At 42.6% G+C, this 24,034-nt stretch overlaps 1 protein-coding gene across 1 annotated transcript in view; it reads left to right on the top strand.

The window, feature by feature from the left end:
* DOCK2 (dedicator of cytokinesis 2) overlaps positions 1-24,034 on the top strand; it is a 408,525-nt gene that overhangs the window by 168,349 nt on the left and 216,142 nt on the right. The window contains exon 27 of the mRNA XM_060008407.1: positions 11,513-11,608. Coding sequence (XP_059864390.1) covers positions 11,513-11,608 — 96 coding nt within the window. The remainder of the gene's footprint in view (positions 1-11,512; positions 11,609-24,034) is intronic.

The following is a 24,034-nucleotide window of genomic DNA, read 5'->3' as shown; positions in this document are numbered from 1 at the left end:
TTTGTGCCTGCCTGATTTGGGAGGGATTTGTGGGGCAGAGAGTCCATTAAAAAAAAGAGGACAGTAGAGTTTTGATTTGGGGAGACCCTACTGAGGAAACTAGATCAGTCACCGCCAGATGAGCTGTCTGGTATCTATATTCTTTGTCGGGAGGATTAGGGACATTTTCACTGTGGGAAGGAGGTTAGAAGATTGTGTATGTATTTTGATTCCACTCTCAGCTTGTCTAAGAACCCCTTAGTCATTTGTGTAGGGTAAAGCTGTGTGGCCCATACAGTTGAGGAAGTCCACGCCCAGAAGCTGCTAGATTTGACATTCTGATTTCATCCCCTTATCTAACAATCTCTCCTTACTCTCTACAACAGTTATCTGACATCTCGTATTTGCTTTTCTAATTAATTAATTAAACGAAATCTACATCCCCTTAATAAAAATGTGGTGATTACTTCTTGTGTGTCAGATATTTGTGCTAGGTGTTGAACCTAAAATAATGACACAGACCTAATCTCTGTCCTCAAGGATCTCACAGGTGATTCACAATCTATTTGTTCAACCATGAAGCGGGGTCAGGTAGGAGTGGATATGTTATGACTTTTACCTCAGAGGGGCTTATGGTCTAGTATTCTAATGCTCTCATTCGGGGCCTCATTTTAACAGGAGAGAATTAGCCTTCCGTCAAAGAATGACATTTTATTCATGGAACCTCAAATATCAACAAATAGTTGGAGGTATATTTGGGAAATCATTTGGGGTGGGGGAGAATCATTCTGGTCTGAATAGGTACCTTCTTTGCCTGTGGCTAAAGCCATCCCAGGATGGTGGGTGAAGGCTGGTGACAAAGCAGAGGCACAAAGCAGAAGGAAGCAGAAGAGAAATGCCAGACTGCTAGCGGAAGGGGAGAGAGAGAGGAGCACAGGAATGGAGGGAGGAGGCTCACTGCGTAATCAGGACATGGAGGGATGGAACCATATTTGAATGACTTTCTGGATAAATAGGAACAAAGATCTTCACCACCAGGGTTTTTTACACCACTCCTTACCATATTCTGATGGAGGCATAAAATACATTGTCTCCTGAACAAGCAAAATGTATTAAACATTAGATAATTTGTTTACTCATTAAAAAAAAGGGTAATATATAAGCGCCTTCTGAATCTTCTAAACCAGCAGAATTAAACAGCCTTCCTATCTGCAGTTTATCTTATTCTCATTCACATAAGGAATTTTGACATTGCCCTAAGCCAGTGTAATAACACTGAAAACGAGTGACTGTACAATTTCTGTTAATTTTTAAAAAATATTATAAATAGTTCACAGACCCCATTTCTACAGTGGAGACCTTAAAGGTGCCCATTTCTGGCAGACCATTTGCATATTTATCTTCCTTGTTACATTTAGCTATTACAGACAATACAAAATTGCTGTCAATAGCCATGTATACAACACAGGAGCCTTGCAACCAAGGGGACGTGGATTCAAATCCAGTTCCACGACCTACAGTTCTGTGACTTTGGACAAGTTTCATAAACCTCTGAATTTTCTCATCTGTAACATGGGGAGAGCCAGTGTAGTAGATTGATAAGATTATTCTGTGAATTAGCTGAGATATTCGTGTAAAGAACTTATAAATAGTATCTGGCATATATTAAGTGCTCGGTATATACTGAACGGTAATAATAGTTAGATTAGAATGGATCTCATTTTACATCTTAAAATAGGGTAATATTTATTCTCAGGGGTTTGGTCGAGATGCGGTGAGATAATAAATACAAAGCACGTAGCCCATTGCCTGGCACGTAGTATGAATTCAGCAGATGTTAGTTGTGTTCCTCATCCATTTCTCCTTACACAGTCCCCATAGATTCCTCCTGTTTTGAAGAACAAAACCCAAAAGTGGAGCGTCTCCAAGGTACCTCTTCACAAGTGGCTCCAACCAGCCTCCATTCATCAGCATTAACCTCATAGACCTTGGGAGGTTCATTTTTTCCACTCTAGGCTGTAGGTTGTAGATTTCAGTGTATTGTAATAAAAGCCCCACAGAGCAACTTGCAGGATCTGAATAAAAGCAACATTTCTCTCTAGGCACAATGGGATTTTTCTGTGGGAGGTGACGGTTTTGTCATTTTTTTTTTTTCTGGTTGCTTTAAGTAGATTTTTTTTTCACCTGCCAGGAAATGGAAGTTAAAAGCATCTGATAAATGGAATAAAATATTTCATAGTTGCGCCTTCTACAAAAGTGTTAACCCACGTGACTTTGTAGTTCTTCTCTGTCCGCTCGGTAACGTTGACAACAGCCCTCCAGCACGTGAGCACTGAGACTCCATGGCCACGCTAGCACAGGGTGGGAGCTCTCAGGAGGGGAAGCACCCTCGCCTCTGAACACAGGGCTGCCTGCAGCACACTGTGGTCCCTGATAGGTATCCACTCAGTCCTCTGTAATATGATTCCTTAGGTGTGTAGACTGACTTTCATTTTGTTCCAATTGGGCAAGAGTTCTATTTTCTTTGTTACTATACATGATTACTGTGAAGATGTCCAACAAACCATAGCAAGTAAATTATCCCTTTAACCTCACATCTCTCCCTCCTCTCCCTGTTTAATGATTTCCTATGCATTTTTCCAGACCTTTTGGACATAGAAAATATTTTTCAAAAACATAAGTGGGCTTCTATCACATGTGGTGCTCTGTAGTCTCCTTTTACTGATATATTAAGGATATCTTTCCAGATCAAGGAATATCTATGCTCTCCTACTCCACTGTGTGGATAAGCCATCATTTATATAATAGGATCCCTGATTTGGGGACATTTATCTTGCTTTCTACATTTGGATATTATAAGCAATACAATATGCTATAAACAGCTGTGCACACCAATGTTTGTGTTATTATTTACTTTGGAAAAATTTGCTGAATGATTTATCATCTACAGAGTGCTGCCGCATCCATTCATTTCTGTGATCCTAAAAGATGGAGGCAGTGGCAGTTACAAGCCTGGACTCTGGAGTCAGACAGGCCTGGGCTGGAACGTGGATCAGCATTTACGTGGTGTGTGACCACAACCAGAGTCTATTTCCTCATCTGTAAATCTGGGATAATAGAAGTATTTCCTGCATTTCATAGGGAGGGGATTGCAGAATTCCTTAAGGTGATATACGCACAACATGTAGTAAAAGCTCAAAAAATACTAGCGATCAGTGTTAGAAATGCCTGCAGAGGATCATGAGATTCTCAAGATAATTCTGATGCTGTGGTTGTGATTATGCCTGTGTACAGATGAGGAAACTGAGGCTCAGAGATGTAAGGTTGACCAACAGAAGAAAGGAGCATAATTAGTGGTAGCTCCATAAGCTCTGTGCTAGGAGAGACTCTGTATTTTCGTAACCCTGAGAATCATTGCCAGAGAGGATTTGGAGGGCCTGAAGCATCTCCCACCTCCCAGCACCACTGCACTTCGTATCAGGGAAAGAGTGTGGAATTAGACAGAGCTGAGCTTGGGTTCAGGCTTGGCCAGCAGTGAGTGGATAATTTCTGGGCAAGTGACTAAGCTTCTCTTACCCTCATATTTCACATCTGGGGCTTCACTGGATTTTTTGTAAAAAGCTAAATGAGATCATAGATGTCAAGTCTACATGCACAGCTCCTAGCTTATAGGATGACCTCAAGATTGTCAGGTAACAGCAGCATGAGAATGAGAACCCACATCTTCTTTTCCTTTGTTATCTCCCCCTACCACCAACTCAAACTCTCCCCTTCTAGAGAAAGCTAACCCACGGTGCAGACACTCATGACCACATGAAGGCATTGCCCAAGTCCTACCTGGGAAGTGGGGGGGGGGGGCGTGGTCCAGTGGGTAGGAGAGGCAGAGATGATGGGGTGCAGCAAAGCTGCCCCCCTCCTGACTGCACTGACCCCGACTCCCACTTCTCTTGAGTCAGCAGCTGCCTCTGTCGCTTGCTTCACACAATGAGCTGTTGTGCAGTGAAGTCAAGTCTTTCAGGATGGAAACCAGTTCACACAGGAGGAAATAAACTAGCATTAAACCCAGAACTCATGAGAAAATCACATCACCTCCAGGAGCCATAAAAAGAGAGAGGGCGACTCTGCTCTAGGTGATGGCTGGTACTGTTTTTTGGAATTTAGTGTATTTTCTTTCTAGGTGAGTGTTTGTGGTGCCTTCAAGATCAGAACGAGGTTGAAAAGACTTATATAGGAACACAGAGCAGAGAAGAATAGTAGTGGCCATAGATGTCATGGTCAGAATACGCATTATTTCTCTTTTGCTAAACGAACAAAGAAGGTCGTTGGATTTAACTCTGTAGCTGTGACCTGGTATTCTTCATCTTAATACTGAAAAGAGGAGCTGGGATTGTCCTTGGCATGAACACAAGGACCAAGACTGTTCGCATGCTGGAGCAGAGGGAACAGTCGGCTGGACCTTGCTCAGCAGAACTGATTTTTCATTCTAGCTGTAATGACACGACTTGTCACTGGTCACATGACCTTATACTATCACACCCGCCTCCAAAAAAAAAATTGAAGTTTTTCTTTCTGTAAAATTAGGAGCTGCGTTAGAACTCTTTTCAAAACTTCAGACATTTGTATTGCACAGTCTCATTTTTTTGTTATTTAACCATTATCCCATGTACTTTTAATATTTCTGATTAAATCAGCTCACTTATAAACAATTAAACATGAAATGTTAGGGTAGAAATCCCTGAAAAGATGGTAGATGAAACACAGTTATATATTTTGCTCCCTGTTAAAAACCTACTGAAAAATATTAAAGGGAGTTTTTTTAAAAGGAAGGTAGATATCAAGTGGAAAAGTAATAAATGACGCAGCAGACCCAAGAAGGGTATTCATAAGCCAGCAGTGGGGAAAGCTGAAAACTCTTCCATTCTAAAGCAAAGAGTCCCCTCAAAGTTTCAGGTAATGGTAGTACCGGGTGCCGCTGGAGGTGGGAGGAAGGAGAGGAGTTCAAACAAGTAGGATCAGTTGCAAATCTGTGTAAGAAGCAGCCTGACTCCATGCATCTGGGTCACTGGAGGTTTATTCTATAAAGAGGATAAAACAGCGGGCACCTGGAGTAGCGTACACCAGGCAAAATCGAAGGCAGTGATGCCATACTCAAAATAAGCTTTTAACCAAAGTATGCATCCTGGAAACTGAAGGCTCCAGCACTTTCCTCCCACTCAGCTCCTGGAATGCTGGCAGCCACGTCTTAACCCTTCAGACAAGAGAAATCAGAGAATTCTCCACTGTGTAATCCGACCAGCCCAGACTGATCCAGAAGAGAAACTTGTATATACTGATACTTGAGCCTCTCCTCCTAACTGTCCCAACCAGATCACCCTGCAGTGAAGCTCCCAGACCACAAGCTCTGCTCCTATGCCCAGAGTTGGCAAACAGCCTTCGAGTCACCCGCACTGAAATGTGACCTACCACCACCGGTTACAGAGAACTAAGAAAGAACTCTAACAAGAAAGAGAGAGTGCAAAACAGGCAAACAGAAGACGAGTAACCTGGAGGAAAACAGTGACTCCATGAGGCAAAGCAAACTTAAAAATAGGCAGAGAGAATTTTGAAAAATAGGAGAAGAGGCAATCATGAATTAGGGAAAAGATAGTTTAAAAACAATCATCCGAAGAACTAAAAGGAATATCTGATTTTTTTCCCCCAAAATTGCTTTTGTCATTTTGGGAAATGAAAAGTTGTACAAGAAATGGGAATTGGTCATAGTTTACAAAACATTTTAAACACCAACTATTGATCAAACCAAAATTACAGTATAGCTGTATGGGAAGAAGGAGAAATGGGAAGGATGCCAGGGCCTAATGGGGCAGAGCGGGGAACAACAGTGAAATCCTTGTCTTATATATGGTGGAGGGTTTACAGATAATAACCAGAAAGAGGAAGACATTTGCTTATAAAAGAAGTAATGCAAGTGTGTTACTGGCAACATGGTCGTAAATACCAAAATAACAACTATGTCAGCTAAAAGAAGTAAAGAAGTTCCCCTGGGGAGGAGAAGGTGAGGCACTGCTGTTTTGTTTTTTTAATGAACCTTGGAGAATGTTTTTAAACTACATACATTTGTAACTTTGATAAAAATAAAGAAAGTTACATCACTGCCATTAAGTAGTCAGCATCACTTGTATAACGTAGAGCCCTCACACGGTTAAAAGTATCTTACACAGTTAGATAGTGAGCATGTATCAAAGTTATATTTGATAAACTAGGGAAGAACAAGCTGAACAATGAAAGAGCTGATTCAAAAGTATTTAGAGTTCTTGTCTTTTTTGTGGGAGAAGAGATGCTTATAGAAAATTGTCCTTACATGTAAGACAAAATTCTGCAGATCAGTAGAACCTTTAGAGAACCAGCAAAAAGCAAAACAAAAAAAATCACATTTGGTCATTTTTCTACAAGTTAACCTCCATCTTTATGTAGCTATGATATTTCTGGTTTCTAATCAACTGTAGACGATTAATCAAATAAAGATACGTTTCCTGAGAGGGTAAGAGCACATTTCTCCTCTCCCCCCAGTATGGGCTTAACAGAAATGCTCTATTTAAAAACCATGAGGATTAATCTCCAAAATATATAAACAGCTCATGCAGCTCAATATTAAAAAAACAACCCAATCAAAAAATGGGCAGAAGACCTAAATAGACATTTCTCCAAAGAGGACATACAGATGGCCAACAGGCACATGAAAAGCTGCTCAACACCACTAATTATTAGAGAAATGCAAATCAAAACTACAATGAGGGCTTCCCTGGTGGTGCAGTGGTTGAGAGTCCACCTGCCGATGCAAGGGACACGGCTTCGTGCCCCGGTCCGGGAGGATCCCACATGCCACGGAGCAGCTGGGCCTGTGAGCCATGGCCGCTGAGCCTGCACGTCTGGAGCCTGTGCTCCACAACGGGAGAGGCCACAACAGTGAGAGGCCCACGTACCACAAAAAAAAAAAAAACAAAAAACTACAATGAGGTATCACCTCACACCAGTTAGAATGGGCATCATCAGAAAGTCTACAAACAACAAATGCTGGAGAGGATGTGGAGAAAAGGGAACCCTCTTGCACTGTTGGTGGGAATGTAAATTGATACAGCCACTATGGAGAACAGTATGGAGGTTCCTTCAAAAACTAAAACTAGAACTACCATATGACCCAACAATCCCACTACTGTTCACATACCCAGAGAAAATCATAATTCAAAGAGACACATGCACCCCAGTGTTCATTGCAGCCCTATTTACAATAGCCAGGTCATGGAAGCAACCTAATGCCCATCGACAGAGGAATGGATAAAGAAGGTGTGGTACATAGATACAATGGAATATTACTCAGCCATAAAAAGGAACGAAACTGGGTCATTTGTAGACATGTGGATGAATCTAGAGACTGTCATACAGAGTGAAGTAAGTCAGAAAGAGAAAAACAAATATTGCATATTAACGCATATATGTGGAACCTAGAAAAATGGTACAGATGAACCGGTTTGCAGGGCAGAAATTAAGACACAGATGTAGAGAACTAACGTATGGACACCAAGGGGGGAAAGTGACCAGGAGGTGGGGGTGGTGGTGGGATGAATTGGGAGGTCAGGATTGACGTGTATACACTGATGTGTATAAAATGGATGACTAATAAGAGCCTGCTGTATAAAAAAATAAATAAAATTCAGAAATTCAAAGAAAAATAAAATAGTAGGCTCAAAAAATAAATAAATAAATAAAATAAAAACCATGCATCCTCGTTTTGCTTTATTTCCAAGTTTTGGATATTTTTCCTAAACACTTGCCATAAATATAGCTTTAAAAATAAACACAATAAAAATGAAACAATTTTATTAAGTTCTAACTAGATTCTGTTGCGTACCGTCTGCTCTAACCTGAGGACTTTCCTCTGTTAAAAAAGGAGTCGTGCATGAACTAAAGGGGTATTAAAAACATATTAGCGCCAAAGAGAGATTTTTCTACTTGGTGTTATTGAAAGGGTTAAAGAAAAAACTGAAAGAAGGGGATACCTTTCACATAATTTGATTCAAAGTTAGGAAATGCTGTGTCTGTGTATTATTACTTAAAATCGTCTCATATATGGCATGCTCTATTACAATTCTGGAAATACTGTAGGAAAGCAGTAGTTTTGAACCTCATCCTACAAAGTCCTTGGGCTGGCTTCAGGCCTAGGGTGAGCTAGGAAGACAGGGGTTGCCCCACCCACTTCGAGTTCTCCTTTTACTATGTTGTGTAGTAGGTTTATGGATAAGATTTCATTTAAAGAAAGGACTCCAAGTTCCTTCCAGATCTCACAGCCTATGATTATTAAAAAGAAAAAGTCACTACCATTTGCAGTGTGTTTAGGTTGGATGGATTAATTCCTTTGCCAGGGCCATAATAGGAAGACTGACTTTGTCATTTCAATTATAAGCCACTGACTGTTTAGTCGAGCCCGGAAGACAATTTCCGGGAGGTTCCCTCCACTTGCCTGACAGTGGATCAATGAATGGCGGGTGATTTGTGTCTGCATTTTTACTGCTTCGCACAGGTTTATCATCTTGAAAGTTTTCCATTTGCATACGTGCTATACATTCTTTGGACGGCATTTCAATATCATCCAGAGTTTAGATTATGCATTGCCTTTTGCTGCACTCTCTGCTACGTGATGGGAATCTGCAAGCCCGGCCGGAATGCTGCTGTAGACCTAGGGGAACGTGAGTTGCAGCCACCACTTATTGCAGGCTTACTACGTGACAGCCCTTAGTATCGAGGGCTTTCCCTGCAGTACTTTATTTATTCCTCAAACCAGTACTTTGAGGTTTCTACTGTTTGCCACATTTTATAAATAAAGAAGCTGAAACTCAGAGAGGAAAGGTAATTTGCTCCAGGTCAGCCAGCTCAAATAAGCAGAATTGAGATTCAAACTCAAATCGGTCTGATCCCAGAACACTCTGCTACACAGCCTCCCTTATCGGGAGCTTTCAGAGTGAAATGAATTGAATTTGTCAGTTTTCGGCTTTTAAATACCAAACTTCCCAAGCAGTCTAATTGCTACTCTTTGGACTAAGAAGAAATGACTATTAAAAAGAAGCAGCGGGCAGGAGGGCAAGAGAACAGGGTTTTATTATCTCTGTTGGTAAAAGAAGAGATGTAATCCTGAAAAAAAAAATAACATGAAATGGAAACTATCATATACATTTGCAGTGGGTTTAGGTTGATGAAATTGCAAAGGAATGAAGAGAAGGTAAGGGATTAATGAGAAAAAGCACTGAAGATTTTCTAGAAGGGAAAGGTCAGAAGTCACTGAAGGCAGTTGGAAGTTGGCTCAGTTGAAGGCAGGGTACCTATGTATCTTGACATATAGAAAGAGGCAAATGAAACTCCAAAATAACAACCAGAGATCTGTGTTCATGTTCCAGTCAGCCTGGGTGGGGTGTGGGTGAGGAGCAGGCTCTGGAGCCAGACTTCTGGGCTTGAATTCTTTTCCCTGACTTTCTGGCTGGGTGACCCTGGACAAATTACTTAACCTCTCTGGCTTCAGTTTCCTCATCTGAACAATGGCGATCATAACAGCGTCAATCTTGTTGTGAGAGGAAGTAAAATGTTTAGCGAGGTGCCAGGCATTTAGTAAGAACTCACAGAAAGTTAGCTATTGTTGTTATTACCATAAGCATCACGCTCATATAATGCAAGAAATACGAGATTGTAAGTCAGTAAAAAGACTCGAGGAAACAAACGGGAAGGAAGTCGGGAGAGAAGTTCACCTGCAGCCAAGAAGTAAAGGGCAATTTTCTCTTGCCCACCACTGAGCATCAGGAGGAAATGCCAGACGTGGGGAAAGGCTGGATGGTGCGGGGAGCTCAAACCTAGCAAGACATTGAGGTCTGGATGGATTTAATGGAGCATGAGAAATTGTTTCTGTAAAATATATGCTCTGATGGAAGCTCTGGTGGCAGAGGTTCTTCTGGTGAGCTCCACAGGGCTGGGGAATCGGAGATTAGCCAACATACAGAAGAAGCGAGTCTGGGGCAGAGAGAGAAAGCAAGCTCTGGGTTATTCGTCTTTGGGTGCCAGTAGTCATGGAAAGCACATTGGGAGGGGAGGGAATTTTTTAATAAGCACATCTTCTTTTGTTTTCTCATTCTCCCTCCCCCAACTATGAATCTATTTTCCATTCATTCGTTACATTAAGAAAGAAACCACAGTTAAGTTGAATGCAGCAAAGATTAATAAGGTACTTATGAATGAGTGAGTGGTCGTCTGCTTTTTCAGCCACCATTTATTTATCACCTTCTTGATGTCAGGGTCTGGTTAGGTCCTGGAGTCACAGGATGTTCCCAAATACAAGCCTGCATTTCCAGAGCTTTACTGTGTTGTGTCATGGTTCTCAGTCATCAGAGTAACCCACATAAAGTTCAGAAATCACAGATGTCCAGGATCTGTCTCAGACCTACAGATTCTCCTGCAGTGGAATTAGGCGAGTGTATTTTTCCACCACGGCATGTGTCACTCTTATGTTCACGTCAACCTTGAAAGACTGGTGAGAGAACCTTCCACAGTTTATAGATAAGGAAGTTGAAGCTCAGATAGGTTAGGATGATAAGTGAGGACACACTGCTGGCAAGGGCAGAGCTGGAACTCAGACACAGAGCTACTGAATTTATAATCCCAAGGGCCTTCCTCTTAGCTATGACCACTCTCCCAGGTATGCATTAAGTCTGTGCCTTAAGTCTGCGCCGGTAAAAGGATCTGAGGGTGTAGGTAAACATGCATGAAACCCTTGCCTACCCCAAAAAATGCTCAGAAAGCATCGGTAAGTCCTACCCAAGGTTCAGGGACTTGTATTTAAAGTGGACAGAACCCTATAAATGTTACAACCTGGCTCATTGTGGATTTCCTCCAAGGTGGATAATGCAGTGTCTACTGCACAAAGCTCTCCCATGTTACAGTTTCCATCACATAACCCCAGTCCCGGGCTCCAGAAACACTGCCTCCTTTTATTTGTCTCTGCAGCCTAGGGATGACAGTGGCCGCCTGCTGTTGCTAATCCCTAAGTTACCTTCTTTGGTGTCTCAGCTTTTTCATCACCTGTATAGCCAGTTTCCTGCATCAAATCCCCTCCTTATTCCAGGTTAGATCCTGTTACACAGATAAAGAAACCAAGGTTCATAGAAGTTAGGTAACTCAGCCAATATAATACAATAGTTCTTGACAGAGTTACTATTCTGAACCATACGTTTCTGATTCCAGAGCTTAAGCTCTTAATCACCGACTTATATTTAAGGTGGTTAGTGAAGTTCCTGGTGCCCAAAGCCAGGTGGTGATGGCGATGGAGATACGAGGACGACAGTGATTATGACAATGATGGTGCTGATGTTGATGCTGACGGTAGTGGTGGCGGTGATCTTGGTGATCACCATGTTTGACAACTGTTGTATGTCCTTTGGGATAGGTGTGCAGATACAGTGTCCCGGTTGTCACACAGATGTCTCTGATTGTGTTACAGGCCTTCACCTACCACCACATCCAAGAAATCATGGTCCAGCTTCTTCGCACAGTGAACCGGACAGTCATCACAATGGGGCGGGATCACGTTCTGATTGTGAGTAGATCTTTTCCTCTTGTCAGGCATTTCAAACTGGGTCAAGGAATGAATTTTCTGGAATACCAGGTCTCATCAAACGCTCAGCACCAGTTGTTGCTTTGTTTTGGACTACATGGGTCAGATTTTTCCTACGTTGGCTGGGAGAACATGAGAGTTAACTCAAGTTGCTGAAATAAAATTAGACTTAGAACTTGTCTACCCGGATGAGTGTACCAGATGAGTTGAGCCTCTCTGAGCCTCAGCTTCCTCATCTATGACTGGTGGAAGGTTCTCTCACCAGAGAGAAGCCTTTTGTAAGTAAGGCATGTCCAACCATGTCACTCCTTTGCTTAAACTCACTGGTGGATTTCCATCTCTGCTTGGCTAATCTCTCCCTTAGGTCTGAGGGCTTGTGCCCTACTGTTAATCAGATCTTGGCTTAGGTGTCATCTAATCAGAGAGGCTTCCCTGCCCTGACTGCCCTGTCTATAATACCCCACACCCCTCCATCCTCTTTTAATTTCTACACCCTACTCCTTCATGTTTCTTAGTACTTATCACCATATGACTGAGATATATATCTATATCTATCTATATAGCTATATAATTTATATAGCTATATAGATAGATACAGATACAGGTATCTATAGATTATATAGATATATAGATAGATATAGATATATTTTCCTTTATTTATTTGTTTATTGGCTGGCTCTCCTTGTAAGAATATGAGCTCCAGAATGAAAGGATTTTTGTTTTGTTCATTTGTATCTCCGGACCCTACAGCAGTGCCTGGCATATAGTAAGTACTTGATAAATACTTGTTGAACAAATGAATGAAAGAATGAGTGACTGAGTGAGTGAAGGAAAGAATGAAATGTACCAGGCAGGGACTCTAAAGTTTAATGAAGACAAGTAGTACTCAGCTTTGATTGACTGACACCATGTGGGATTAGCCATACAGCTGCTAGAACTCCCAACTTCTTGAGAGAAGCTAAAAATCCCCGTACTTTATGTGAAATTTCCTGACGTTTAAGTGTTGGCAGCTAACTAAAAAATATTTATAAACATTTTATGATCCTCAAACAGCTGGATTCAGCTCTCAGAAAGCCAGTTTGGGATGTCTGCTTTAAACTGGTACAGTATGAGCCGGTTTGGGGAAGTTGATGTCAATAACTATAGTCCTGCTTCATGGTTACAGAACTTAACATGCTGAGTGTTTATTCTAACAGTAGCTTGGCAAGGATTTGATCTCTAGAAGCCAAGTGCAACAATCTTCTTTATAGCCATTTGCTTCTGCCTACTTACGTCAGTGCATGGTTCCTTACTGTATATTATGTACATTTAAAGGAGTGGTGACATCCTTAGAGGGCGCCAGCAGTGCTGGGTACTCCTGCCTTACTGGTGCAGAGAGCCATGTAAATCATTCTCTGTTGTTTGTCTTACTGTCCTTCCACCTTAAAAGCATCACCATTTCTTATTCAGTTATAATCTTCCATATCTGCAGTTCCCATAATGCACCTTAGATAAACACTTTATGACCTCCCTAATCTTCATTCCTTCTCTTTGGAGCCAGACCTAAAGATGGTCATCCATCCATTTGGCTCATTCCATCTATAGCAGGCTCTTAACTCTCTGTCTCTCCTTCAGAGCAGTGATGCTTTAAAACAGTGCCTGGATCATAGAAAGCACCAAATAACTGGTGTCTATTATTATTATTTTCCTTTCTCTCTGGTACAGTGTGTCTCTCTGTCCCTTTGTGTTATCGACATAGTCAGGTGAGCATAGTTTGGCCCTCTTTCACGCTGAGACTTTTATCTGATGCTCTGTCCTTGTTGCTTGCCCTTCCAGTGCACACTGCTCACAGCTGGCCTATTCATCTTTGCCAGGAAACTCCCCTACTCTAGAATGTTCAGTGGCTCCCCACTGTCTACCAAATTAAGGCATAAATGCACTAGTTTGGCCATTCGTAGCTTCTGTGATCTGGCCATAACACGATCACTCATCAGGCTTGCCATACTTAGTCCCTTGCAAGGTGATTTTCTGATTTTTGTGCTCATGCCCCCTACATTCTGTGGACCCCTTTGAGGGCAGGGATCACATTTACTCATTCTTTTATCCTTATCACCCAGAGGGTGCCTGGCTTACTGTGGATACTCAATAAATGCTTGTTGAGCAAATGAATGAGTGAAATACTCCCTGAAAATGTGGTGCTGTACCATACCTTCATATTTTTGTACATGCTTTGCCCTCAGTTTAGATTGCTTTTCCTTCTTCAAGGAACACTTTTTCTAAATACCAGGAACCCACATCTCAGGGAGTGTGGGAGAAGTGTAAGGAATTGCCTGCTCAGACTTTCCCTGCCCCCTGGGCTGATTCCAGGAGCCTTGCAGACATTCTAAGCTGCAAGCTGTGTCATTAGCCTCAATGACTCTTGGGTTTGCTGCTGTAATTGCAATGATAAGAGTGCTGAGTGGGGAGTACTAGAGGTATGTAGCAAGCACACCTCACTAGGAGCAGGGATGTGCCTGAACTAGAAGGAAGAAATAAACAGGTCTTTCCTAAGATTTGGCTTCATTTTCATAAAATGGGCCTTTCCAGCAATTCTTAGAATAGAACTAGCTCATCCAAATTAAAGAAAATGACGTTGGAAAGTAATTACTCAGAGGTCAGGGGTCCCTGTCTTAGCGCTGAAGGCCCCAATTTCATTTCAAATTGAAATCTGGCAAGGAGGAGAGATCCCCATTCCAACCATCACTTTTAACTTTCCAGATATGATTTTTATTGGTTAGTTTCATTACTCTGGAATATTAAACAATCAATATTTATGGCAAACACCAGACGTGTCTAGTTCTTCTGAAATCCCAAGAAGGCCCGATTGGGTGTAGGGCTGGTTGTTCTCGTGTCATTATGTGGGATTACATAGTGACTTTTTTTCTTATTTGTAGGAGTAGAAATGTTGTGATAAAAGGTATTAAAATTACAGGTACCATAGGGGTAGGATGGATTGATTCTTATGCACAGCACATTGTAATTATCATTTGCTGGAAATAGCCATTCCTGATTTTTTCTGTAGATCATCTGCCTGAACAATGAAGTGTCGGTGGTGACAAATGAGCAGAAGGAAAGTTTACAAAAACAAAAAGCAAAAAACTTTTTACATGACTGCTGCCCTCTCTTCCTTTCTTAGCCAGAGTCTAACGTATCAGATAAATGTTTGTTTACTTAAATGACCAAGGATTTTTGACTATGATGATGAGAAAGGCAGCATGGTTTGGTAAAGGACATTTTGGATAAGGGAGAGCTGGAGAAAGTTTCCACACTCTAGACCTTAGTTTCTTCTGTGTAATGAACTGTATCATTTTTGAGATCTTTGTCATGTATGGAAGTTTTCTCATTTGGCCAATGCCCATTCTCTTTCCCTGCCTCCCAAGGTCCTGAGTCAGGGACAGAAAATAGATTTCACTTTATGTGCCAACTCTGGTGGCTTCTCAATGGCTTCCTGTTGCACTGTGTTGAGAAAGATTCCGGAGCTACATCTTGGCTTGGTAGAAAGAAGTGCTGAATTGATTAGTGATGTCTGTCATAAGGATGAGATTGGAAAACAGTGATGTATGCAAGATTCTTGGAAATATTATGTATTGACTGAAGTTATTGGTGCTTTTTTTGCCCAATCCAAACACTCTTGTAAAACCAATATTCCCTTTCACATATTCTTGGTTCCTTTAAGGAGGTAGTGGTGTCCGAGCAGACACATAATGGAAAAAGCCAGTAATCTGAGAGCTTGCATTTTTACCAGGGAATGGTTTCTATGTGCTACAGTCATATTTTATCAAGTGTAAGATGCACCATGATTTTATGTTCACATTACAAAGAGATATGCTACCAATTAAACTGCAACACAGTGGTTTATTATTGCACTGCTTGTACTCTTCAGAGATTGTTAAAAAATAAAAAAGTAAGTTTGACTGAAAATCCCTGTTGTGTGATGGAGCTCATCTGAGTCCTCACAGGTAAGTGTCATCCTCTCCCGTTGTTCAGGAGAATAGACTGACTGAGCTTCAAAGGATGGAAGCATCCTGGCCGAAGTCACACGGCTAGTAGTAAGATGGGCTGTGAACCCAGGGACGTCTGATATCAGATCATGTGTACTTTGTGCTGTCCCACAGGTCTCAGAGTGTGGGGGGAAACGTCCAAGCTTGTTTGCACAGGTGAGGGGGTTTGTCAGGGAACCCCTCCCTGGCCAATGAGTCCTGCTGCTGTCTGCTCTAGAGAAGGCCATCCCCTGCCTCTGGCCTCCCTGGTGCTGGGGATGGACAGTCCCATAGGCAGAATCAGGGAACCTAAGCACTGCCAGAAGTTCTTGGAAGGGAAACAAACTGGTAATTTTGCTAAAATTGGGTTCTAGCTTTTATTTTAGGTAGTTCGAATAAGCCTCTGGGTGATACATTTTGGGCCTAATTACCCCAGTTTTCGCAGAGGAGTCTATTGAGTGATTAAATAAAAGTAAATGCAGTTGGCACGAGGCCAGCTCCAGAATTTCAGAGCCATTTATTCGAAAAGGAAGAAAACACGTGGGAATCACCCCACCCTCCATTGCTTCACCTCATAATAGCACTGAAGACTCCAGAAAATGCCTGAGTCATCAGAGAGCCAGGGTTTCAAAGCTCTGACTTCACTTCCCAAATGACAGATAGCCCACCTGCATGACCACTCTCTGTCACTGTGAGCCCAAAGACTCAGGAGGCCTCTGCAGGGGCCACCGCGACACAGTGCCAACTCCACCCACATCCAGCCCCATCCCACGGAGAGCACGCGTGAGGACAGTCTAGGACACGAGAAGGTGGGGTGTTCCCAGCCAGAAGTGGTCGGTGGATGCCTGACCTTCACTGCGTGACTCAGCACCTTGTTCAGAAAGCAGTGTTTATACTAAAGCCATCACTTATTGAGCAGATATCCTGCTTTCAGGCAGAAGGCTAAGTACGATGTGTGTTTGACATCACTTAACCTGCATCAGGTACTCATGTTTTACGTGTGAGATAACAAGCACAGGAAGGTTATGTAACTTGCCTATAATCACACAGCTTGTTCGTGGAAGAGCTGGAATTTGAGCCCAAGCAGTGCCACTGCTAGAGTCCCTGTTTTTAAATAGCATATTATGCACTCCTGCACTATTAATACCTTAAGTTACTATTTAGGCATCAGGTATTTTAAAGATAATAATGAGCACCTTAAACCCAGCTATTGCCCTGCCTAGACTTTGGAATCTAATGGGATGACCTGTGTAGTAACTTTCAGAAACCTTAAGCTGGCGTAGAATTTTGGTGGTTTTATGATGACAGTGATATCTTTAGGATCAAGCTCCTCAATTCTGGTAATTGAACCATAACAACCCATAAAATCTGAAGAACTCTCCGTCTCCTTGAATGCTGGTGCTTATGAAATAGCAGGTTTTACAGAAGGTGACACAGCTAGAATGGAGACGTGGAGATTCTAAAGGGTTCCGGAAGGAGAGGTAGTCTCCTCCTTCCACATCCAGCTCATCTCCGGGTTCTGTTTGTTCTAGGTCTAAAGGCCTCTATCCAAGCGTTTCTCATTACCATCGATGCCACTAGTCTGTGTCTGGCCATGACCATCTCTCACTGGTGCCCTGCTACGTCTTCTGATAAGACACACTGCCTCCGCTCTCGTCCCTTTCTAATTCTTCACACTGTGGCCAACACGGTCTTTTAAAGTAGCAGTTTCTTGGAGATAAAGCATCAGTGACCCCACAGTGGCCAAGGATGAAGGCCCAGCTGCTCACCGTGGCTTTCAGGGCACCCAGTCTAGGCCTGCATCTTCTCCCAGTGCCCCTTACCTCCCACACTTGTGCCAAATCAAGGGAACGGCTCTCTTGGTCCCAGAATGCTCTTTTTCCCCTCTGCGTCCCCCTGCACACCATTCCCTCTGTCTAGAACATACCCCTCCTAACTTTCCTTCCAAGACCTTCCACCTTGCAAACTCCGCTTCCTCCTTCATGTCTTGACGCACATTCCACTCCACCAAGTTGGGATCAGACCTCTACTCTCTTCAACCTTGTGTACTCATCATACTGTCATGAGAACATCCTTCCTAGCAACTGCAGAACAATGCCTGTCTTCATCACTCCTGCGTTTCTAAGGACATAGTGGTTCCCTGGCATGCAGGATGATCTCAGTGAATACCTGCTGAAGGAATGAAAGATTTCTGCTGTCTATTTTATTTACATACAACCCATCATTCTTTTCCTTAACATGTTAAGTGGTACTTGCATTACCCTTATACAAGTGTTACTGTTATTACCCTTGTGATATGATTAAGCTAGGAGAATAAGGGAGGAAAAGAATTGTTATTGAATACCCAGACCAAATGGAAAGGAAATGGGGGGAGAATGTATTCATACCCTTCAGAGGATGCATATGTCAATAATAATGTCAGTTAACATTTCCAGAGTGTTCGTTGTGTGGCGGAGATGGTACTTTGGGGATATGATCACATTTAATCTGTGAGGTTGACAAATACTATGATCCCCTCTCAAAGAGGAAACAGTAGTCAGAAGGGCTTAAGCTCCTTGTCCAGCATCACACACCTGGGAAGGAGAAAGCTAGAGTCCATACCCAAATCTACAGAGTTTGAAGCTGACATCTTAAGCATTTCACTATACATATCTGGGAAATTGTTTTCCTGAGATGAAATTAATTAGAGAAAATTCCTGAGAGAGAGAGAGAGAGAAGAGTAAATATGTGTGTATGTTGTGTATTAGAGGGGGATCAGGTTAAGAGAGAAAATAAACATTATACAAGAGACCTGAAATTCCAGCTGGTAACCGAAAGATGGCATAATGAGCTTGGGGTAGCTTCGTTGCTGCTTGATATCATCATGTGGATGGTGCTTATAGCCAGTGAGTGGGGAAGCTGTCCATCGGCCCAGGGCATGGCATGTAGCAGGCGCTTATCCAAGCTACAGGAGTGAGTGGAAAGAACAGAACTAATTGAAAGCACAAATAACTGTTTAGCTTTAAAAGATTCTGATTTTAAAAATAAGATGAGAAAAGATTTATTTCATGCTAGGCTTTCCCTTAAGGATCTTTTTTTTTAAATATAAAATTCCCAAATACTTTACTAGCCCTGTGTGGTAGCATTCTTTTAGACAAATCAAAGTTTGAGAGCTGGAGCATAAAAATGCCAGCTTCATCTCCAGACCTTCCTTTTGTTCCATGATGAGTCACAGAGATGGGAATTATGAAGTTCCTAAATTTTTTAAAATAGCCACTGCGTTCTCCCTAGTCCACCTAATCGAGCAGACCTCTGCTACAAGGAAAGAGAGCGCTCCTAGATAATAAACATGCTGCTGCTGTGACAGTTTCACACGTGGCTCAGTAACATGTGCCTTGTGGTACTTCAGAGGAGGTGAGCTCAGACTCTAGAGAAGCTGGAGCCTCCACTGGCCACCCAGGGGCTGCTGTTGTTAGTACCCAGAGAGGGAGAGGCAGAGACGGAGTTTGGGTATCATACAGTTAGTACTAGGAGATGCATGACCAGTGCGTCATATCCTAATGAAATTGCCTCCAAATATCTCAGTGCCTTTTGGCTTCTCTTAGTGGAGCTGGACAGATCTGACTTTGAACAAGTAACTTTAGTGTGTCTTAAAGGTTAGACTCCATTGTATCTTCTGTCCTGTTTCCTGGTGCTAGAAGAGATGCCAGTCTTTTCTTGTCCTTGGTGAACTTCGGAAACTTTATTTATTTAGTTTTAACATCTTTATTGGAGTATAATTGCTTTACAATGGTGTGTTAGTTTCTGCTTTATAACAAAGTGAATCAGCTCTACGTATACATATGTTCCCATACCTCCTCCCTCTTGGCGCCTGTCTCCCATTTAGGCATTGATGAGCACCCTCACTCCCAGCATTTCTTTCTAAGGGCTATGGGGGTTGGAGTTTGAAAGGATTTTACTGGCTGGGAACTGGTCCTCTTTTTCTCAAGGGGTGAGGTGACCTTATTCCATAGCTAGGAAGTCTCTTTACTTCATAGTTCTGCTCCTCAGTTTCCATGTCTGTAAAATGGGGCTAGTAATGGTTATTACTTGTCAGTTCCATGGTGAGGACTAGGTAAAAACCCATGTGTAAGGCTCGCAGCACGGAGTTTAACACATAGCAGACCCTCGGTAAATAAGAGCCATTGTTTTCCCCCTTCAGTGCTACAGTCTTCTCCCTACTTTGACACACGTGTTATGAGTCAGATTACAAGTTATTTTATGGTGTGACTTGGGATAGCACCTGGGTTCGTGCATTATTATTAAGCTGTTGCTACAGCTGGGCTGTAAATAAAGCGCCCCCCCCGCCCCCCGAGATGAAACCAACCACCAGATGTCTGCCACAAAGGCTTGAACCCCAGACAGGAAGGAGAAATCCCATCCAGAGGCTCCTTCCCTGGGAATGCGGAGGGAATGGAGCTGCCCACAGAGAAAAAACCCTGTTAGAACAACGGCGAATGAAACAGGCTTCCCTGCAGGTCTCCGTCCCTGTCGTCCGTGCCAGGGCACTGGCCTTCTCCGTGACTCAAGGGAATCAATTCTGTCAAATGATCCTTCAAAATCAGAACCCACTTTTCTAGATTCATGCTACATTCATAAGTGATGCATTTATGTCGCCATTAAATATTTATGATAATTTTTTAATAACGTGAGGATATTCTAGGACTTAAATATGGAGAAGGATTATAGAAATATAACAACAACAATAAGAAAGCCATCATGGGGCCCTGAAGGTCAAAGAGGGGAAGAAATGTGGCCTCTCACCAGAGGCTCTGGATCTCTTAGAGGTCAGACCCAGGGACCTTATTCAGAAGCTAAAATAATGTTGGTATCGGCTGCTTAAAGGACACATGATTTGTACATTTCTGTAGTTTTTCTCTTTCTAAAATGATTCGGCTTTCCTTTTAAAATCAGGAAAAAAAAAAAACCCTCAAACACTATTTCTTTAAAAATAGGAATTAACGAGATAGTCAAACTTACTGAAGCATTTTCATGTATATAATTCCACTTTTCTTCTAACTAGCCTGTGAAGCCAGATGGTTTCATTCTGAAGACAGAGGTGGGGGGGTGGAGGTGAAGGTACTTCTTCAAAACTGTGCAGGAAATCGGGGGCTGAAGTCGGAGTCCTGGTCTTGTTCTGGTGCGTCTTTCCACCCTGGATTGTTTTTCCTCTTAATGTGTCCGTCTCCATATTTCCTCCCAATTCGTTCAACAAGCATGTGAAGCACTTACAGCATCTCAGGAAACGTGATCAACACTTCGAGGCTCCCAGGGATACAGATGACATTTCCTATCCCCCAGGACTTTGCTTCCTGGTGGAGGTGAGTGTGAGGGGTTGACAAAAGAAATGCCAGGATAATATAAGCAGCAGTCTGGTCAAAGCACCATGAGTACTTGGAGGACGATGGAGTGACTAATCCCATGGCAGGAGCGGGGAATGATCAGAAAAAGTTGCAGAGAAGAGTTGACATTTAAATTGCAACTTGATGTCTGGCATAGGAGTGAAGAGCCCAAGCTCTCATGTTTGGCAGACCTTGCAAGAGCTGCAGCCTTCACCATCTCATACTTGTGGACTTGGACAAAAAACTTATCTCCCTCCAAGCCTCGATTATTCTTCGGGGAAATAGGGGTCATCATTAGCTACCAAAAAATTATGGTAATTTTTTGAGGAAAATATAAGATAATGGAAGCAAAACATTTGATAATAGCCCAATGTAACTTCAAGAAATCGGAGCCTTTATTATCATGATTAGTAGTAATATGGCTACTATTCATTTATTCCCCCAAACAAAAATTATTTCCCATGGTAAATAGGTAATGGAACAGTGTCCCAGGTAGGGGGAACAGCGTGTGCTAAGCCACTGATATGTAATGTCCTCTGACGTTTTAGGAGGTGGCAAGGAGATGGTACAGGGGAAAGTGGAGTGGTAGGAAGTTAGGCTGCACGTACTAGGTTGGAGTTGGATTGCAAGGAACCTCGTTGCTATGGGAGGAATTTTATGCCCTGGATGGTGGTGGGCACAGTTAGAAAAACTTGGAGTGGCACGGCCAGATATACATCTTAGAGCGACCCCCAGGTAGCTGCGAGGAAGCTAGATCCAAGGGAGCTGGAAAACTGTAAGGAAAGTAGACTTTGAAGGCCAGTGCAGCGGTCCACACGGAACAGACAAGGGCTCATAACGTTGAAGTCTTTAATTAAACAAAGACTTCCTGGACTTAAGACTTTACAAGGGGAGGAAAGAAGTTCCTACTCTCATGACATGTTACATAGAGTTGGGAAACAGGGAGAAAACTAGAAACAGCTATAATTCAAGACAGATAATCATCATAAGAGAATAACAAGGACAGCATTAAGAGGGTCAAAAGGAGGAGGGGTATGATATCCAGATGGGTGAATCAGCAAAGGACATGTGCTCATTGTCAGAATCCCTGTCCCCCATCCCTCACTAGACTGTAGTAAGCTGGGACAGAGAAGGGAATCTATAACTGTTTATTGGGGAAAAAAGTGGTTATGGGCTGAGGTTCACGTGAGAAGTTTCCTTGGAGCTGGTTGTCGTGTAGTAGTGGAGAGGAGTGAGGGATCAGTTCCAGGAATTAAGATCAGGTCCGGGGTCTGAGTTTGCAAATGCTGAAGCTCTGCATGGCTTTTATTTTGCTCTCTTTGATCCCTAATTGCAGAAAGCATATTGTTTTTACCTTGAAACACACAAGCAAACGAAAAGCAATGACAAAAACACATGACTTCTCTTGTCCATCATGCATATGGGAGCTCTGCACGTGGGATTAGGTTCAGTGGGGCTTGGTGTGCTCGGGGCAAGAGCTATGTGAACCACTCTTGATTTCATCAGTTAAAATGACTCAGCCCGTTTGGCTCAGGAGGAAGAAGGCTTTTCTATCAGCATAACCAGGGTATCACAACATTGAGTGTGCTACCTGGGGAACCAATCCCAAGCACGGATGAGAGGTCACCGTGTGTGGCTGAAGATTTAAGAAATATATATTGAGGTTTTGCCAGGAGAAAAAATTATGGGTTTCATTAGAGTGAAATTTAATATACCATAGTTAGTTATGGATTCTGAGAATTCGTGAAAGCCGTTCATGATAATAAAGCTTTTATTTGGGGCTTCCCTGATGGCACAGTGGTTAGGAATCTGCCTGCCAATGCAGCGGACACGGGTTTGAGCCCTGGTCTGGGAAGATCCCACATGCTGCGGAACAAGTAAGTCTGTGTGCCACAACTACTGAGCCTGCGCTCTAGAGCCCGTGAGCCACAACTACTGAGCCCGTGTGCCTAGAGCCCATGCTCTGCAACAAGAGAAGCCACCGCAATAAGAAGCCCGCTTGCTGTAGCTAGAGAAAGCCCGTGCATAGCAGCAAAGACCCAACGCAGCCAAAAAATTTTTTTTTTTTTTTTTTTTTTTTCCGGTACGTGGGCCTCTCACCGCTGTGGCCGCTCCTGTTGCGGAGCACAGGCTCCGGACGCCCAGGCTCAGCGGCCATGGCTCACGGGCCCAGCCGCTCCACGGCATGTGGGATCTTCCCGGACTCGGGCACGAACCTGTGTCCCCTGCATCAGCAGGCGGACTCTCAACCACTGCGCCACCAAGGAAGCCCCCAAAATTTTTTTAAAAAGGTAAATAAATAAAGCTTTTATTTGCTTTGAAGTAAATAATCCTTTGGTGTGATGCTTGTTGTCTTTTCATTTTAATTGTGGTTTAAGCCAAGACAAAATGCTCTGCCCCAAATGCTTCTTTAGTGAGACAGACCCTGTCTCCTTTAAATTGCGTTTTGTCTGAAATGGACTAGGTCACATGTAATAAGTTCTGGCATTTTAATGGAAACATTACAGCAAAAATAGTTAACAATCTGCTTTAATTTCAAAACTAATTTTCTCTTTCATACGGTAAGGCAGTATCTTGGTAAAATGTGCAAAATGCATGGGGATTTAATTAAGTTCCGGAACAAGGTTAAACAATTTGTTCCGAAACAAGGTTAAGCTGGGCTGTCAATATTCAAGATGAATGGTGGGGGAAGGTGGTAGTGGCTTGATGTTCCTGAGTCCTGAATGCCATGTGGACCACAGTGGAATTAGAAGAACTGGCCACATTAGCTGCTGAAGGCCCCAATCTGTGGAAGGCTAGATGCTCCTGGCAGCACAGATAGAGCCTGTACATAGATAAGGGAAAAAACGGGGAGTCATTTCTTCCTGTCTCTCCACTGAATCCAATTCATTCTTTAATTTATCCGTGCAAAAAATATTTGAATCTCATTGTGCTAAGTGCTGGAGATTCAAAGGTGAGCAAAAATAAGCAGAATTCTTACCTTAGGAAGATAATAGGCTAATGAGAGAGAAATACATTCATCAAAGAATTACATAAATATATGTACAAGG

This window comes from Delphinus delphis, chromosome 3, assembly GCF_949987515.2.
Source record: "Delphinus delphis chromosome 3, mDelDel1.2, whole genome shotgun sequence".
Lineage (NCBI taxonomy): Eukaryota > Metazoa > Chordata > Mammalia > Artiodactyla > Delphinidae > Delphinus > Delphinus delphis.
This window is presented reverse-complemented; position numbering and strand designations above follow the sequence as displayed.